The 19914-nt window shown below is 38.4% G+C and overlaps 1 protein-coding gene across 1 annotated transcript in view; it reads left to right on the forward strand.

Annotated features, from left to right (window-relative positions):
* LINGO2 (leucine rich repeat and Ig domain containing 2) overlaps nt 1-18364 on the forward strand; it is a gene marked incomplete at both ends in the record, with an annotated part of 163731 nt that extends 145367 nt beyond the window's left edge. Inside the window, one exon of the mRNA XM_084304630.1 lies at nt 16508-18364. Within this exon, the coding sequence (XP_084160756.1) occupies nt 16508-18364 (1857 nt within the window). The remainder of the gene's footprint in view (nt 1-16507) is intronic.
* Nucleotides 18365-19914: the final 1550 nt, after the last annotated feature.

A 19914-nucleotide genomic window follows, 5' to 3' on the forward strand; every position in this document is an offset into this window, starting at 1 on the left:
AGCAGGGCTAGGGAAGTGATTGTCCCCCTGTACTTGGCTCTGGTGAGGCCACACATCAAGTACTGTGTTCAGTTTTGGGCTCCTTGCTACAAGAAGGAGAAGGATATGGAGGTGCTCAAGAGAGTCCAGAGAAGGGCAACCATGCTGGTGAGGGGTCTGGAAAACAAGTCCTGTGAGGAGCAGCTGAGGGAGCTGGGAGGAGGCTCAGGGGTGACCTTATCGCTCTCTACAGATACCTTAAAGGAGGCTGTAGTGAGGTGGGGGTTGGCCTGTTCTCCCATGTGCCTGGTAACGGGACGAGGGGGAATAGGCTAAAGTTGCGCCAGGGCAGTTTTAGGTTGGATGTTAGGAAGAACTTCTTTACCAAAAGGGTTGTTAGACATTGGAACAGGCTACCCAGGGAAGTGGTGGAGTCACCATCCCTTGAGGTCTTTAAAAGACGTTTAGATGTAGAGCTTAGTGATATGGTTTAGTGGAAGACTTGTTAGTGTTAGGTCAGAGGTTGGACTCAATGATCTAGAGGTCTCTTCCAACCTAGAAATTCTGTGCTTCTGTGTAACTTGCACATTGCAGTTAAATTGCCCTCCCTAAATAAAAGTATTTTATTTGTTTCAATTCTTATTTATTTATATTTTTAATTAAAAATTCCACAGAGTGGCTAACTTCCTTCTGTTGTCAGTTCTTGGTTTTATACAATAGTTTCCTTAATTCCTGGGGGGAGCACTCTCTTCATCAAGACCTGACAGCAGAATGCAGAATAAGGCATTCTGAATCACTGATTCAAAAAATAGATATAATGCTCATTATTAATTCTGTGTTCTATTCTATCAGACATAGGCAGATAATTGAAGAGTGCAGTTTTCCTTACCCAAGTGATTGTCAATGCTCCCAAACACTGAAAAGGAAGCTTGGGCAGGAGGGTTTTGAATCACGGAGCTCAGATTTAGCTTGTGTCATTCTCATCTATCAGTTGTCTACAGAAGAGGTTTTTATTATACAGAAGAATGGATAGCACAGTAATTATTTACTGTTTACTCTCTGCCATATATACCATTACTGGTTACCAGCTTGTCCCACGCTGCCACCACATAATCAATGCCACCTCAGTAAATAGACTCCCTGCAAATCACAAGTCTGGCATGAAGTAATACTGAAGTTTTACAAAAATAATGTTCCATCTTTTTCCTTTTTTCTTAACTTTTAAAACATTTATTTTTTTTTTAATATGTCTTTGCTACAATGTTTTAGAGCTCACAGTTTCCCAAATTCAGGGTTTTGAAATTGTTTGTGAAAGTGGGCGTGGCTTCTCTAAATTGAATCCAGTTGCTTATCTTTAAGAGTAAATTCCAGTAGCTCAAAGATTTTCAGAATTTGCATTATCATCATACTAAGTACATCTACGCATTTAGATAATTTCACGTTTTCCTGTCTCTACCTCCTGAGCATATGCTTGGCATTACAACTGATTGAAGATGGAATAGCAAGGCATTTTCTGATTTTATTATTTGTGTTTTTTTTTTTCTAGCAGAAAGAGTTTGGCTTAAATGAGCCTCTAAAAACAAAGACTTTCTATTACAAAGGGAAAAATAAAAAGCCCAGCCTTTTTTGGGAAGGAGAAAGAAACTATGAAAGAATCACCTATTGATCAAATAGTTGTCCTTCAGCTAACTAATCTCACGTATAAGAGTCCTCCTGTCAGATTTAGTAGTTTTTCTGCTTTTAAGTACTTTATGGTATTGCTGTTTTTGAGAGCACAGAAACCTGTGTGGAAATGAAAAGACTTTTTATTTGAACTCAGTTTATATAATTAAAAAATGAAGTAAAATCAGTGTCATGATCAGAGATATTCACTGCTAATAATATATATATACATATAAAAATATATTTTTTTAAAAATCTCTCTTTTCCTTTATCAACTGAGAAAGTCCCATCCTTCTATGAGACTGTAACAGGTACAGCAAGGCTGCAGAAAATCTTACAAGCTTAGGGAAAGCCTAGCAATGAGTAAAATGTTAGTATTTGGTATGTATCTGACACTTTGTACATGAGCATTCAGCCTCTGTCAAAATTACTTGCTTGAGGAAATTAACTGGAATTTGGTTCACAGCATTTCTGCTTCCAGTAAACCTACTGGCAAACTGCTTTGGCTGTGGTGGGAACAAGATCCTTTTCATCCTCTTGCCTAACAAATTTAGCTGGGAGTGATGCTGGTCTGTAAAACCAAATATTCCAGTGGATCAGAGTCAACTGTCCTTAAAAAAAATGGTATTTTAGCTAGTCATGTGCAGCAGTGGGTCTGCTGTATGACAACAGCACAGCACACCAGAAGGAGGTCCTCTATCCATGACTGCTTGAGAACCATACACAGGTTGTGAGTGTGTCTGGCAGTTAGAAGCACAGGCATCTCAAGGGTTGCCAGAGCAAGCCACAAATCCCCTCTTTGCAGGACTGAAGAGATCCATACCTCTGTGCCTTCCAGTGCAAGCTCTGACTGTCTGACCCCTCCAAGACAGAGAAGGCACAAATAGCACGTGTTTGCAACAGCGAAGAGGAGAGTTGAAACAAGGCCTTCTGAAGCTTGAGGCTTTAACCAGCTCTTTGTTCAGTCACTTTTCAAGTAACAAAACATATCAAAGACATAAGCCCTCACATCCTGACAAAGGATGGTTACGTAAATGTACATTTAGTGATGTTACCCGTGGAAACTTGGTTTGACATTGCTGGAAGTCTGGACTCAGCATTCAAAGCAGTCATAGTTAAATCACAATGTTATGACTAATATTAGGTCTTATGATATTAGGAAACAAAGGTGTTCTCCATGAATTATCAGGTGTGATGGTGAGAGGTCACAGCAGGTGGGTGACGTCTTTTTGGCAAATCCTCTAGGTGTCCCATCTTAAGCTGATGTGTCCAGTTCTCCTGTCGTGGGATGAAATAGGCATAAAGTCACAAAAAAGAGGAGTCTGAATTTAATGTCTGAAGCCACCACTTGGTGAGAAGCCTGCATAGTTTGATACGGTGCTTATTTATATCCTAAATATATTAAATATATGGGGGAAAGAGTATCTATCAACATTCCTGCATTTTTGATATCAGCTGCTGCCCAGGTGCTAAGCTGAGCTCAGACAGTGTTACACCAAAGAGGAAAACACAGACTTTATTGTGATGGGTCTGAACTGGTTATCCTTTTAATATTTCACTAATTAATTGTTACTATACTCAACAGATAATGTCCTGTTTTGAAAAAGACTAAAAAGTAAGATTGGGGCCATTGCTGTATTATTCTCATCCTCAATTAAATTGGAATATAATTAACTTATAAGCAAGAAGTTATGATAACCCTTAGGAAAGGAGAATAAAAGTAAATCTCTTTTATTTTCACTTAGCTAGCAAAAATAACAAAAGTAGCAAAACACTGAACACCTTTCACTGCTTCATATCATCTGCTGAAATATGGTTTTGATTTCCTTTAAATTTATACCTCAGTTCTGTGCACCTGCAACTATATGCAATATGAAAACAGTCATTGTTCCTTACCCTTTCAAAAAAAAAAAAAAAAAAAGACTGTGTGAATAGTCTGAATTTTGCACATCACCTGGTCTTTTTACTTCCTACAGCAGAAAAATTAGAAAGAGAGATTGTCTTGAGAGTCCACCAGGTGTTTATATCTGACTCTTATTCCCATACCAGCTGCTTCAGCATGAAAATAAGGAGTGGTCATTGCTACATTTTTTTTCCTCCCTTGCTTTCATTTAAGAAGCTAGTGAAATCACTGAGACAGATTACCAGAATGTTTTTGATATAGTTGGAAGCAGACTCAGGAAATCAATAGGAAAACCAGAAGGCTTTGAAAAAAATCATCATATGGAAGATAGGGAGTTGTTCTTGTATTTCTGTCATACACAATAACAAGGATTATTGCTTTACGGAGGATTTTCTGCACTATGAATTGTGTAAAAGATGTTGAATTAAAATCTGGCCACACAATAAAAAAAATGGATGCAACTGTGAGAAACAGGCTGAGTATAACGTCTTGAATAATCTTGTTGTGTGAGTCCCTAAACACCACCAACAATTATGGATCTACAGAGTTTCGTGAGGACTCCAAGTTCAGACACAGCGAAAATATTCTTCTGAGGCTTATGGCTCCTCCTTTACAAAGTCCATGACAACAGTTAGAGGTCAGGAATGCAAATATGGCATATGTAATAGTATGGACCACCTCTTAAGATATACTATACTGATGTACTTTGTTGGAGGGAGGGGTGTGTCATGAAAAATACTACCTCAGATACCCATTTCACAGTAATTTCTTATGAGTGAAATTGTGTTCTTTCATGTTTTATTGTCTTTGTCAGTTAGTCATCCCACCTGCCAGCTCCTGACCAGTTTCATACCATACAGAAAGTTAACTATTGGTATTTCCAGTGAGATTTGTGGCAATATGCACCAAAGTTTTTTTATACCATTGATCAATGGAATTCAGCCTGTTTGAATCATGGATATCTCCATCTTACTGTGTGTTTGAAGAATAAAATCATATCTGAGTACCTTTTGCAACCTCACTGAGATTGATTTAGATCATCTGAAAGCAGTTTCACAAAGATAATGTAAGTATCTAAAGCTACCCAAAAACACCTTTAAATACCTAGATGTATTTATCTGACCAGACCTCTCAGTCAAGCCAGGCATAAGACAGTTTGAGTTTGAATCCCCATGCCAGGCTTACTGAGTTACTTGTTAGTGCCCTTGAATGAGTGATACAATTACAATAATAAGTAGCCCAACTTGGGGAATTGGATGAAAAGAAAATTTCACTTACTACTGATTATATCCATGCATGTACACATTTAAATAAATGTTGTTTCTTATGATCATTCTTGAATTCTAGATCATTCTAGTGATGTTTGTCATTGGATGGGTAAAAAAGATTAAGACTGTGTTGAATTTTCCAAATCAAATGAATTGTAACTTACTGACAAGGAATTTGGAGGAAGTCATGTCACATATTTCAGAGCCATGGGAAACTGCCAGCATCTATTGCTTCACAGATGTCCTTTCACCTTAAGACTCAGAGATTATAAACTTCGCTTCAAGGCACAAGTGAAATGAATGCCTCTATTCGTGTGCCTCAATCATTACACAGATTTTGCATTTATGTTAGTATCTGCTCAGAAATGACACACACATGCAAGGTATCTTTCACTGGAGGAGATGCAGAAAGGTCTCCAGTGCACAGCCTCAGTGGTGTCCTTCTTGTTCATGTACCCACTTTGTCTGCAACTCCCACCCCACTTCAGTAACCAGTGACAAGAAATACTGAAAATATGTAATGCTTTTGAGAGTGAACCAATTGCCATCAGTCAGTTCTCTTTTTCTCAGTTTGTCAGGCAACTGTTTGATGTATGTTACATTTTAGAGCTAGATACTAACTGAAAGACTGAAATGTTATGTACAGACTTCAGCAAGAAGTACATCGATGCTTACAGTCAGCTCTTGAATAAGTGAATTTCTGTTGATGGCAGGGGTGCTGCCTTCAGTCTTAAGATCCCAAATGGTAGTCTCATTGGAGTTTCTCACAATTGTCTTTGATATTAATGAGTTTTTAATTAGGAATAAGACTGAGACATCATTATGGATAGATGCATCCGTGCAGACTCAAGCATTCATGGTTTTTTGTTTAGTTTTGTTTTTTAATTAGACCATATGAAATTGTTCCAGCAAGAGAAAACTGTTTTAGCATTAATTTTATTTAGGATGAGGACAAGTGTGTTACTCTGGGAGAGTATTATTATAGACGCTATAAACAGCCCTCTCCTTTAAAGACTTTAAAGCAAACGTGCATTTTTTGTGTGTGCTAGTGTGCATGAATGTTATGTTTTTAATGAATACTACTGTTGCAGTAACTGTCTTAAATTTGTTTAAGCAACTGTGGTTAAAAAAAAATAAAAAATAAAAATAAAAGAGAGAGAGAAAAAAAAGAAAACAGTTGTTCAACAGAAACTATGATACCTCTGCAACAAGCCGGGCTCAAGTCAAAAGACCTGATTATGACTCTGACCTAAGTGAAAAAATCTGAGTACAAAATTTCAGCAATTTTGTGTCTTCAACATTCTCTCGGTTTCATCTCTTCTGCTGACAATTTTATTTTGCTCTCCAGTTTATACGTTTTGATCAACTCTATTTGGAGCAGTAGCTTCGTACAGCTTTCCCTGGGCTATCTGCCCTACCTGAGCCAGTAAGTAGCTACAATTGGGTCTATCACACAACTTGTTCATGCAGAGACTGTCGGCATTGGCCAGTGAGCTGAAATACATCCCTTCTGTCCTTTGTTCCAGTCCTTGAGTGCTGGCCACAATTTTCTGCTGTAATAGTCACACTGAATCCAACAACATTGTATCAGCAGAGATCTGGCTTGCACTTTGGGGACTTCCAACAAGGACTAAGAAATGTGTTTATTCTCTTGTGAGTATTTTTAATGTACCAAACATAATACTGTAGCTGCTGTATTGTCTCTCCAGACTCTCTAACTACTCCTGCAGTCTACAAACAGAATCTGATGGCTCGGGAGCTTCCTTCCACGCTGTGCTTTGAAGGCCTTGCGTATGACAGTATGAAGACAGTCCCCAGGGAATACGCTCTGTGTATCGACTAATAGGGTTTCTGTGCAAGACACAAACAGAACAGCTGCCAACACGCTTATCCAGGTTGAAAAAAATGCACAGCTGATGCATTTCATTTTTCCTTGTATTAACCAGATAAACTCTAGTGCAATTATGTGTGTATTACAGCTTCACTAAGTGAATCTTGTCTCCCCACTACACGTGCAGTATCCACATTTGAATTTTTTGTCTTAACAGAAAAGAAAATATATTGGTTTTTATCTCTTCAGATTTCTTCTTCAATTTTTAGCCAGTTTGAAATAGTTGGAGCTGTAAAATTTAAACTGCATACCGCCACCTAAAACCTTAAACAGACAGAGATCAGTATTACCCTCATAAAACCTATTTGCTTTTTGAGGTGTACTTGGCTAAAAAGATTCTTAAAACTACTGGGCCTTAAATATTTGGAGCCATTTGGCTAAACAGACTTTGAGTTCTGAAATGAACAGCAACAACAACTGTAGTACTAATTGATTGATCTTTTAGCTTTCCTGGGCATGCTTTGTTTTCAAATGCTTTAGCCTCTTCACATGACACAATTAGTCACCAGGCTCTGCTGCCAGCAGAAAGCTGCAGGGAACCAAGTCAAGTGAATGAAACTGTTTGAGACCCTGCTTGGTGACTGCAATCACAACATTGACTTCACCAGACCTCTACCCTGTGGAGGACCATACAGTTTTGGTCTCCCTTTTGCCCTGTTCAGTATTTACATACAGCTGCATGCAAAATACTTGTCACCTGCCATCATTGTACAGATGGCACTTTAATCTGTTTGCCTCTCCTAACAGCCAGTAAGGTCACAATCACATACCTCTCTTGTAATGTGTGGATAAAGTCATCACAACAACAAAGATCTTTGGGTGTTAAACCTAACAAAAAAATGAAATGATGTTAATGGGCAGCTTGAAAAATACATTGATATAGCATTCTCACATTGCAAAAGGTGCATACAAAACTTCACCAGAACATTTCATTTCTTCTGGCAGCCACAGAGATCTTTGGGCTTTGAAGTGCAGGTATTTGAAGGAAACATCCATTTGTAACAGGTGACATCAACATCCTTTTTTATGATGTCCTAGATCCTACTAGAGATGCTTGTGGCTCCATAAATGGATTACTGAAGCAGGATTCAATTATACTTGAATGTACTTGCCCTAGAAACACTGCAGCTGGCACACATTTAAAGCAGGATTTCTCTTATCTTTTCAGTGGCTTTCCATCACCAAAATTTTCACTTGTGGAAGCTCAGATACAGCTGGATGTCAGAATTAACATTTCTGAAGGAATTCCATCTTTTCTCAATAGAAGAGATCCCATCTAGGCAACAGGGACGTCAGCCTTATTGCCGTGTCATGAGCTTTACTGCCATACAGCTCTAAAAGAAAGCTTAGTTCTTTCAAGATGAAGAAAGATAGCCTTTTAACGTAGAACTGCTGTCAACAAAAGCTTCCCTTCCTTCTCTTTAGTCAATGCAGTTACTCTTCCTACTGACTTATTTTGAGTTAATTTATTTAGACTGCATTAATTAGTATAGATATGAAAAGCAAGCATAGGACTTAGCACTTTCTCATTCTCTTGTTCAGTGTCCTGCTTACAGCAGCAGAGCTTTCTAAAGTTCACCAGCCTGGATATATTGTGAAACACAGCAAGGTCCCTTCTGAAATGATGAACTTCGTCTTGCAAGAGATTTTTACTATTGTGACTGCTGAGTTCCCAAAAAGCAACAGCTGTGGCTCTTACCTTCTTGTCATTTTGTCTCCCCTTCCATACTGTCATAAATCTGCCTTTCTTCCCCCATGATAAGTCATTCTCAGTAAATGAATCATTAATATTTTCCACGAATCATCAATGAAATACAGCTTCATGGATTTTTGCTTAGTATCACTCTGGGTTAAAGCAGCTTAATAAAAATGTGAACTCTTTTAATATAATATCTATCATTGTGAAGTCACCAGTCACACAGCAGACTACCATATACCGACACTTAACGCAAAGTCCAGGTATGTTAGGTTTCGTTGCATCAGTTGGGTGCTCTTTCACTATTAATTGGCTTCAACAAAATATAAGCTATTGAGGATCTCTGTCTCTCTGAGAGAGTCTGTGTCTTTCCCTATAATTGCGTTATCACATTTAGGTGTATCAACACATCTGTAGTCATGGTAACTGCGCTATTCTTGTCTTTGCCATTGAATTATTATCTCTTATTGACATCACTTTTCACCAGTCGAATAGGGATAAAAGTTACCAGAGATGAGTGGACAACTTGGCAGAAGTAATCTGAAGAACTTGGCCATTCAAAATCTTGTTTCTGAGTTAGGAGGAATAGATGATGGAAAAGATGTGCGATTCAGAGCAATTCATGTTTTTTTCAACCAAGATTTTTTTTTCCAAAAAACATTTAATGCAAATATTTGTGATCCTTACAAGCTATTTAAGTGTGTGAATAGAATAGTATTGTTACCTTTCCCTGAAGGTTGACTTGCATCATTAACCTATGCAAAAAAAAAAAAAAAAAAAAAAAAAAAAAAAAATCTGAATTTTACTTTTTTACAGCTTTTCACATAATTGTTCATATAATACCTTTCATAAATCTTTTGACCTTCAACCTACCAATGGTGTCTGAGGGAATATCTTCTGTCTATTCCTGCAAATATCTCCACTTTCTTTTCCTGATATTTATGCATAAAGTGTCTCCTATGAGATAATCCTTATTATATTTTCCTTCAAATTTCTTCTCAAGATTCACTTTCTTTGTGACAAATGCAAGAAATTGGTTTATCAGTCTTAAAAACATGGAATTAGAAACAGAAGGTATACATACATATGGCTTCATTTCTTTGCTTAATTTCAGAAAGCCTGGAATTGTAAGGCAACTTGATGTATTGGGTTTACATGGCAAAGGCCTGGTAGCAGGGGGGCTGCAGTGGTGACCTCTGCTCACAGAGGTCACCCAGCAGCTGCTTCATGTCACATCATGTATTTTTTGTTTGCTTTTAGTTTCTTACTGCTCTAGTCTGCTAGTGATAGGTAATAAATTCTATTGATCTACTTTTGCTGAGTTTGTTTTGCTTGTTATGGTAATTGGTGGGTGATATCCCTGTCCTTATCTCAACCCTTGAGCCCTCTCCATCACATTTTCTACCTTTTTCCTTTGAGAAGGAGTGTGAGAGAGTGGTTGTGATGGAGTTCAGCTGCCCACTAGGTTAGAATTAATGCACTTGCACAAACAAATGAATTTTGAATCAAGTGATTTTCTTACCTTCTGTTGTTTGGCACAGTTTTTTCTTTTACTTTGATTCAAACAATAATCTAAGCATTTGGAGTAAAAACTCTGCCCACTTGTCTAGCTTTGTAAAACATGGTAAAAAGACTTTAATCAGTCCTACAAAAATACTTCTGGATAAGCACTTCGAAAATTTTATTTTTATTGTATTTTTTGATATATTTTTTTTTCCATTTCTGTATACCGTCTTTTATAATGGAATAGTGTCCTGGATCTGGGTCCTGAAAATATAACCAGAAAGCAAGTACCAATTCTCCTGAAAACAAATGCAACATGACTGTCCTCTGAGTTGGTCTTAGTCCAAGAAGCTTTTCCTGAAAAGTTAGTGGTGGAGAATGATTGCAGGACTGTAGAATAATTGAAACAAGTTTTTTGTTTCAAATTCAAGTGAATCAGCAGCCTTCTTTGGTTTTGTTTTCTTGTTGTTCACAGTTCTTTCCAATCTATTAATTATTGGAATGCAAATAACAGCTACTTCATGCTTGCATTTTATTTAAAAGCTGAAATCTTTCAGAGATCAATGAAGGGACGGAGAGCAGAATCTCTGCAGAAGTAAGAAAGGTTTGATTGAAGAGGCAAGGAAAATTATATGCCGTACTTGCATTGTTTCTGAAATGCTCCATTGTAAAGAAAAAAACATCCTTTGAAGAGCATATAAGAAGGCTTGACATGGCCTGTAATAGAGCTTGAGATCCAAACACAAAGCTTAGGTGTTTTCCTGGCACAAGACTTGGTGAGGCAAACCCTTTGCTACACATTCAGTCTTACATTGGAAGACCCTGTGAGAGTAATGTCAAAATTGCAGGAAATGCCACAGTCAGGATTTCAGTCCTCCCTGTAGCATTGTCTCTTTCTATAAGAACATGCCTAGCATTTTAATGGTTTTCTTCCGCTGTCCCTTGAACCATCCTGGTTCATTTCTGCCATCCTCCCAGCCTTTTCTCACTTGTCCCCAGTACAACTTCCTACCATCGCCTCCTTGCTGCAGTCCAGCAGCAAGGACTCATCCCCCTTTCTCTCCACACTTACCTGGAAAGCTCTTGTCCAGCATCACAGGAGAGAACAGGAAAGCTAGATCAGCTGGTCTTATGAAATAATCATTTATGATGGCTGCTACAAGTTAAGGTTGTGAGAAAAAAAAAAAAAAAGAAAAAAAGAAAAAAAAAAAACCACCTTCCTAAACCACACTGAACTGGGTGAAAGTTTGCAGGACACAGCTAAAATCTTCAGCAGCAGCTTTAGCTGCTCACATTCAGTAACTGTCTACTGAACACACACAAGCAAAGGTGTCTTGTTGCAAAGGTTTGAGCGAAGGTTTTGTTGGCTTATTGCTTGCTGAAGCATTGCAGATGGTGACATGAATGGCAAAGACAAGACCTTTCATACTCCTCAGGATCTGTTACATGCTCTGAAACACAGGAATGCTAAAATTCAGCAACAAGATAGGAAATAAACAATCTTATACAAGAAGAACAATTTACTGTCTCTGAACAAAGGCTCATAAAAAATCTGTCTTGATGCCTTATGACTTGAGCAATGGGCAGGACATGATTTAAAATTCTTTAAAATAGGGACTTTGCTTGCTTCTCTGGATTAGCTGTTAAGAGCTTAGGTGTGTGAGTACAAGTCAGACACCTGCTATGCAAAACTTCATCTTAGGAAGTTTGTTTAATACAGTTATATTTTCAAAAAGAGAACCATAGAAGAGAAAGTACAAAATGACCGTAATGTCAGGCAGAATTATCAACTTTGATATGGTCCAGTGGATTTTTTAACTGTCAGAAAGACTGAGAGATTGGGAGGGAAAAAGGGATATCAAAAAGTGAAAGCATCAGATGTGAGACCAATGACAGAAACGAATCTGGATCTCACATCTTCTACCTAAAGCCTGGTCATCCACAGTACCATAGTATCAGATGGGATAAGGAATAGAGCCTGGTCAGATGCACTGAAGCTTTTAGCTCTAAAAGCTTGAAAATGAGACTGAGGGAGAGGCAGAAATAATACAAAATATAGCACGTTTTCATGGCTTGTCACATTCCTGTCTTTGTTGTTCAGATTTGTACAGCAATCTGGAGGATCAACAGTTTGCTTTTTATTTATATTTTGGTATACTTCAATTCAAAAGCTATGGGGTACTGATACAGACACATTTTTGTATAGCATTTATGAGTAGGTTCAAAGCTGAAGAATTCTGTGCAAAATGATTTGCATTTCAAAGCAGTAGGGATTGCAATTTGGGGTGAGCTCACACAGAGCTATTAACTAATAACTTCTATGAGCTTTGTGAATTGCATAGCTAAACTTTGATTGAGGTCTTGTGTTGAAAAAGTGTACCAGCCAACAATAACTTGACTCTTGACATGGGACTTAAGAAACAGAAGCAGAGAAAGGCAAAAAAGGGCAGAGTTATTTTTTAACTTTCAGGGAATCATATAATCATTAAGGTTGGAAAAGACCTCCAAGATCATCCTGTCCTACTACCAACGTCACACACTAAACCATGTCCCTAAGCAACACGTCCAACCTTTCCTTGAACACCCTCAGGGATGGTGATGCCACCAACTCCCAGGGCATCCCGTTCCAATGCCTGACTGCTCTTTCTGAGAAGAAATTTATCCTAATTTCTAACTTTAATTAATTAAAAGTTAACATTCGTATTCAAGCATATAAATCCTGCTGGTTCCTAATTTTTTATTATTTTATTAGTATTTTTGTGCTAACAGGTTATCATCTTAGAGAAGTACTCCATAGTGCAAGGCATAGTGTAATTACAGTGCAAAAATATGATTATTTTAGATTAATTGTAGATATGTATGTATATTGGTATATATGTACTTTACTTTCTTGTATGCAGCACAATGAATGAAAGTTTTACGAAAGATGCAAAGGATAGTGAAGTAAACCTTCAGGTCTTTAGAGCCTAGACTGGCAAAGGATGAAGTATGTACGTGCAGGTTGTTTAAGCAGGAATGAAAAATACCATATTGATCAATGACACATATTTCAGTACTGTGTCAGTAAAGCTGGCAATTAATTAGCATCCCACAAGTCTAAAGTAATGTGGGCTATCATTAAAAGTATTGTGAGCTGAAAAAAAAATAATAATAATAAAAAATCATCTTGCAGTGAAAAGGATTATTTAATGGCCCCATTCTGTTTAGATTTTTAAACAGCAGCATTGCTGTTTAATGGATGTATAATAGTAAGCAATGGTGATCACACTGACACAAAAATATACACTAGGGATGAAGATGTATGCTTTCAAGATGTACTCACACTGATGGCCCAAGAGAGGTTCTGTTACTGATATTAACAGACATGTCCTGAAAGTTACACTTTACATTCATTAAATTCAGACTGGATCGTATACAGTTCACTGTAAGTTTCTCCCAGCATTCACCTTGTTTTTCAAATAGTCAGAAATTTTGAAGTTGCCCATACTTCCTGTGCTAGACCTTTTTACCTTTTGTTTGTTATCTGTATAAGCATCTGAGCTAAGGTTATATATTTTCTATAATGAAGAAAAAGTAATTACTGCAAAAAGAAGTTCAAAGTTCAGTATGTAGTCACAGATATGATTAGCAGGAAGTGTGGTAGTATCATCTGTGTCAATGAAAATTGAAATAATCCATTTAATTTACGTTTTCTTCTAACCTCTATTTGTTGCTATAAATTACCTTTGTTCTCCTGTCTTGTAACTAAGTATAACTTAATGTTTTTCCTTATTTATGTGTAATTTACTCCAGCTTAAATCTCAGTTCTGAATCTTCCTTTCCTGCAAATGCATGCACACACATGCATACACCATTACAGCTAAATGCATATCCATCCCTATCTCTGTGCATACGTTCTTGCAGAGGATAACTATTAATGTTTAACATACTTTATTAACACTACCTTTCTTTATTTCAGCAACGGTCAAAAAATTCTTTTATCATCTTTTATACCATCTACCTACTTCACACTCCTCAGAAGTTTTAGTTACCTGGTGGCTTGGATAGCTGCAAGAGCATTTCATATTTTTGCCATCTAGAATGAACACTCCAGGGGTGCTTGTATTCCACTGAAGCTGTTTACTTTGTGCTTCATGTATTAGGGGAATAAGATAGGAAATGAATTCCCTGCTTGCAGAAGTATTGGTATGAAAGTGCTAACCTCACAGACTGAGCTCTGAAGGTAGTGATCAGAGCACCCAAAAGCCTCTTTGATCTGAATTCATTGCAAACACCTAACTCACAGACCCCTATAGATTTCCAGTTTTAACTTTGTGCCTAATGAAGTGAAGTTTATCTCTGAAAAGCTTTATCACAGCTGGACATAACTAGCAATAGTTACTTGCAAGAGTACAACGTAAGGGGGTAACTAAATGAATCTCAGCAGTTTGTCCTTCTAGGACAAAGCTGAAATGTGCTTTTATAAGTAGTATAATACAGAATAGTCTTCATCCAGGTCTCCAGACTACACCGCAAAACCAGCATGCAATTTGCCTCTCTGCATAAAAAATGTCAGTGGAAAGAAGCCATGTCAGTCAAGAGGAAGATTCTTCCACAGAGTTAAGAAAGGAGCGTTATGTGCATCATTTATTTGCAGTTAGTCAAACATAACTTACATGCAGCTCCAAGAGAATTTATTGTTCACCCATTTAAGATTTTAATAGTCAAAGCACAACAGCTATTTATTACTGAGTTACAAAAATGCTGATGTTTACAATTCGGACCATGGGGTTTCTGTTGAGGATTGTTAACGATACATCAATACATCATTACCAATCCCTACCCATCTGATTGTCCACGATCTGAGAAGGACAACCCTCCATGATCAGGAGAGGATTACTTGATGAGTTACCACACCCTAAGGTCTTTGCCACGGAAGTATAGTGTTGTTGCAGCACAGTTAGTGGTGGCTGTTTCTTCTTCCACTTTCTGAGGTACATTTAATATTATTCGTACATGTTTCAAACACCTTATTTGCTAACATAACTGTCTGGTCGGATCATAAATTTACTTCTACTATGCTGAAATCTACGAATCGTTCTCTGTGTATGGGGAGCATTTCTTCTAGGATCTAATCTACATGATTGCACACAGCTGAGCAAAATTTGACTGAAATTTAAGCACTAGTCAGATTGTCAAGGCTCAAAGCCGCAGGTCAGGCAATGAATTGGGTAATTTTGTCAGTATGCGTAAGTCCAGCTGGACAACAGTCATCTGTCCAGATCTGAGAGGAAGTTACAGGCAGAAGTTATGTAAACAATTTTACAGATACAACTAAAACCAAGCACAAATTAACCAATCCAGTTAAGGCTTTACAAGGCCGAAGGCACCTTGCAATGTTTGTCAATGTTACAAAGCCAGGTTCTCAGTCCTACTACTTGGCCATATCAAGTTGAGTGGGCAACAAGGCTGAGGCATTTCCTTGCTTGCAGTACACCTTATCCTGCAAGTGTATCATACAAGCCTTCCTTTGAGTACCTACACTGTGTTGGTGTTTTTTTTTTTTCTTCTTCTTCTTTTGAAATAGGCTATTGAGTGTCTTTGTTTAGTAGCTATCCTTAAAAAGTCTCTTACCTTTGGTGACTAAACCTGTAAAGTATAGCATTTCATGAAGGCTAGTTAATTTAATAGGGGCCGTTTTGTCTTGTACTATCCTCAGTTTTAACCTGAAGGCAGAAAAAAAATAAAAATCTCTTACTTTGGAAGTGTGACTTCCAAACAACCTGTTGTGCTTCTTAGGACAATGTGCTGCTTAAACACTACCAGTTCATCTCACCTTGTTTTTCTTTCCAAAGCTAATTTACATGTCTTGCAAGTACATAGACGTATTCTATAGTACATATTCTATAAATCCTTTTCAGGTGTTTGGTTCTAAAAATCATGTAAAATTTCTCTGTGTTGTAAAAGCAAAGAATCAATTTGTTCTTAATACAAATTCTAATCAGAGGTGCAGTGGTTCTTTCTCATCTGAGCCATTGTGTATGTGTATATGTGAACAAGATCCATCTATTTATAACTGCATGCAATAAATGTTAAAAGGAATCTTTTCATTGTCAAGGAGCTCTTTTTCTTGAAGATAATACATTATTAAGGTTTGCCTTAAAACACTGATGTGAACAGGAAAGGCAAAAGCCTAGACTAATATCACCTCATGGAGGCCTGGTGCTGTAAACACATCAGTAGTGTGATTAGCCCTATTTACAGAGTGCATGGTGTTTATCTCTGCATTAGTTATAGCAGGCTTGTGGAGACCCACTGAGAGTGAGAAGAAAAAAAAAAAAGAAAAAAGAAAAAGAACTAACATCTTTTACTGTTTTCAGTGGGAAAAGCTGTTTTGTCTCCTCTGATGTCTGGTTGGAAAATGTTAGATAAACAGGTCCTTTTACAAGCCCAATGTTAGTGAAGGAAAATTTGCTTTTTGTTGCTGTTGCTGTTCACAATAGGCTTTCTTATTTTATTTCAAATGAAAACACATGTGCCTGCTTTGAAATGGCACTTAAAATTTGTCAGAGTTCTCCTTTTGCTGCAGACTTAACACGTTCCCTTTCCCATCCTCACCCCTACAGGCCCGTGACAGAGGGTTAGACCAAACCGGTGGAGTCATGCTTCACTCAGCTGTATCTTGCTGGCAGCCGTTCCTAGGTCTGGCTGTGCTGCTAGTCTTCATGGGCCCCACCATAGGCTGCCCAGCCCGCTGTGAATGCTCGGCCCAGAACAAGTCCGTCAGCTGTCACCGGAGGCGCCTGATGGCCATTCCAGAGGGCATTCCCATCGAGACCAAAATCTTGGACCTCAGCAAGAACCGACTGAAGAGCGTCAACCCTGAGGAGTTCACGTCATACCCCTTGCTGGAGGAGATTGACCTCAGCGACAATATAGTTGCCAATGTGGAGCCTGGAGCCTTCAACAATCTCTTCAACTTGCGCTCCCTGAGGCTGAAAGGAAACCGTCTGAAGCTGGTTCCCCTTGGGGTGTTCACTGGGTTGTCAAACTTAACAAAACTTGATATAAGTGAAAACAAGATTGTCATTTTGCTGGACTACATGTTCCAAGATCTACATAACCTAAAGTCCCTGGAGGTTGGGGACAATGATTTGGTCTATATATCACACAGGGCTTTCAGTGGACTGCTTAGCCTGGAGCAGCTCACCCTGGAGAGATGCAACCTCACAGCTGTACCAACAGAAGCTCTTTCCCACCTCCACAACCTCATCAGTCTGCATCTGAAACAGCTCAACATCAACGCTTTGCCTGCGTATGCCTTCAAAAGATTGTTTCGCCTGAAAGACCTGGAGATAGACTCCTGGCCCCTCCTGGACATGCTGCCTGCCAACAGCCTATATGGTCTCAACCTTACTTCTCTCTCCATCACCAACACCAACCTGTCTGCAGTACCTTACTCTGCTTTTAAACATCTGGTTTACCTGACACATCTAAACCTCTCCTACAACCCTATCAGCACCATTGAAGCAGGCATGCTCTCCGATTTGGTACGCCTGCAGGAGCTCCACATGGTGGGGGCCCAGTTACGTACCATTGAACCACATGCTTTCCAAGGGCTCCGATTCTTACGTGTGCTTAATGTGTCCCAAAACCTGCTAGAAACACTAGAAGAGAATGTATTTCATTCCCCCAAAGCCCTTGAGATCCTCTGCATTAACAACAATCCTCTGGCCTGTGATTGCCGTCTCCTTTGGATTTTACAGAGGCAACCCACTTTGCAGTTTGGAGGCCAAACACCGATGTGTGCTGGCCCAGACAGTGTCAAGGAGAGGTCATTCAAGGACTTTCACAGCACAGCTCTCTCCTTTTACTTCACCTGTAAGAAGCCCAAGATACAAGACAAGAAGCTGCAGCACCTGGTAGTGGAGGAAGGGCAGACGGTGCAGCTGATGTGCAATGCTGATGGGGATCCGCAACCCACCATATCATGGGTTACCCCACGTCGGAGGCTGATCACAACTAAATCAAATGGAAGAGCCACTGTTCTGGGAGACGGCACACTGGAAATTCGATTTGCTCAAGACCAGGACACTGGAATATATGTTTGTATTGCAAGTAATGCAGCTGGGAACGATACCTATTCGGCCTCCCTTACGGTGAAGGGGTTTACTTCAGACCGTTTCCTTTATGCCAACAGGACCCCTATGTATATGACAGACTCCAACGACACCAGTTCCAATGGAACTAATGCGAACACTTTCTCTCTGGACCTTAAGACAATATTGGTGTCCACAGCTATGGGCTGCTTCACATTCCTCGGAGTGGTTTTATTTTGTTTCCTACTTCTTTTTGTGTGGAGCAGAGGGAAAGGCAAACACAAAACCAGCATTGACCTTGAATATGTCCCTCGCAAAAACAATGGTGCTGTAGTTGAAGGGGAGGTTGCTGGACCACGAAGGTTCAACATGAAAATGATTTGATGGTGTTCTGCTAGCAGTGCTTTTTCTGTGGCATTATAACCAATTAAACCAGCCTGGCATGTGGAATTGCTGGGCAGAAGCAGCTTAATGCAGCTGTCACTGTATCAAAAGGTTACGTGGAAATGGAAAGACTATTTGTGGTTGTATAGCAGAGCCTCCAGACCTTGAGGCAGATATGTCAGGGCCTTTCATAGAACTGGTAAATTGTACTAACTGTTTGCATTGCAAATATTGGCATTCTGGGGATATCAGCAATGAACCGTTGGCTCATGCTCATGGACAATTGTTCAACATTTTCTACCACTACAAAAAGAAAAAGAAAAAGGAAAAAAAAAAAAAAAAGCCTACAGTGTAGGATTTACATACTTAAAGAAAAAGACACATTTGTCTAAAGCATACTCTACAGTGAAATTTGTATCTATAGATCTCATTTGGTAAAGAGCCTTGCATCATACCTTCTAGTTGGTTCAACACCACAAAAATTGATAGGTTTTTTTTGTGTATGTTTTTTTGTTTGTGTTTTCTTTTTTTTCTTTTTTTTTTTTTTAATATACATCTATACTGTGTACATTTTAAAGCAATACAAATGAGAGGTTGTGCTTTTAGATATCCACCAATACTGACCCAAGTGTGATGTCACCCTCCTTTTAACAACCATCTAACCCAAATTAGACTCTTGTAGTTACCAATTAGAAAAAACATAAAATATTTTTCTCCTCATGTAGAAGGCCAGAGATGAATAGTTGAGAGCAAAAATACTCAGCTCTGTTGATCTTCTCTTCATATAAATATAAGGCATGTGCCTAGTTTTGATACAGAGTGGAATATTTTTTATATCTGTGATATCACACTGGACCAGTTTACTGTAATGTAGCCCTGGATCGCACCCAGGGAAGGCAACCCACTAGATATTGCTGGCATAGAAGAGCTGAGTTCTACCTTGATGAGACAGAGCTGTTTTTGTTAGCCTTGTTTTTAATTTCTAAGCTACTGTTAAAATGTTAATGTGTATGGGGCAAAAAGAAAGAAAGTAATATATTCTTCATACTCCTTGGGAAATATGATCTTACTATTTGCAGGAGTGAATTAAAACATACAAAAGCTTTGCTGCTAGGAATGAACTCTTCTCCAATGCCAGTAAACTAGGGTTGTCCATGCATAATATGGGGATTATAATACTAAAATAATGTTTAAAACATGATAGCCTCAAAAAGGCTAACATACTGCCAGATATAATGAACCTCTAGCCACTGTCATTCTCATCTTGTATATTTGTAGATAACATAAACGCAAAGCTAATTTCCAAGAACAGATTACTTAGCTATTCTTGATGCCATTTTAATAACTATGTGGTTATGTTTCTATCAGGGGCAGTATATTAGAACAAGAGGTGCAAGTTTTTCCAGGTTTTAGAAAGATTTTTTAATGGGGAGAAGACGAAAGTGGAGTGTTAGTTCAGTACAAGTATTTTTTTTTTATTGTTTTATGCCTCTAAACAAATCCTCAAAAGGCTCAGAACTGAAACTTTATTCTTTATTGTTGATTCCACT

The sequence above is a fragment of the Netta rufina genome, assembly GCF_964035555.1.
Source record: "Netta rufina genome assembly, chromosome: Z".
NCBI lineage: Eukaryota > Metazoa > Chordata > Aves > Anseriformes > Anatidae > Netta > Netta rufina.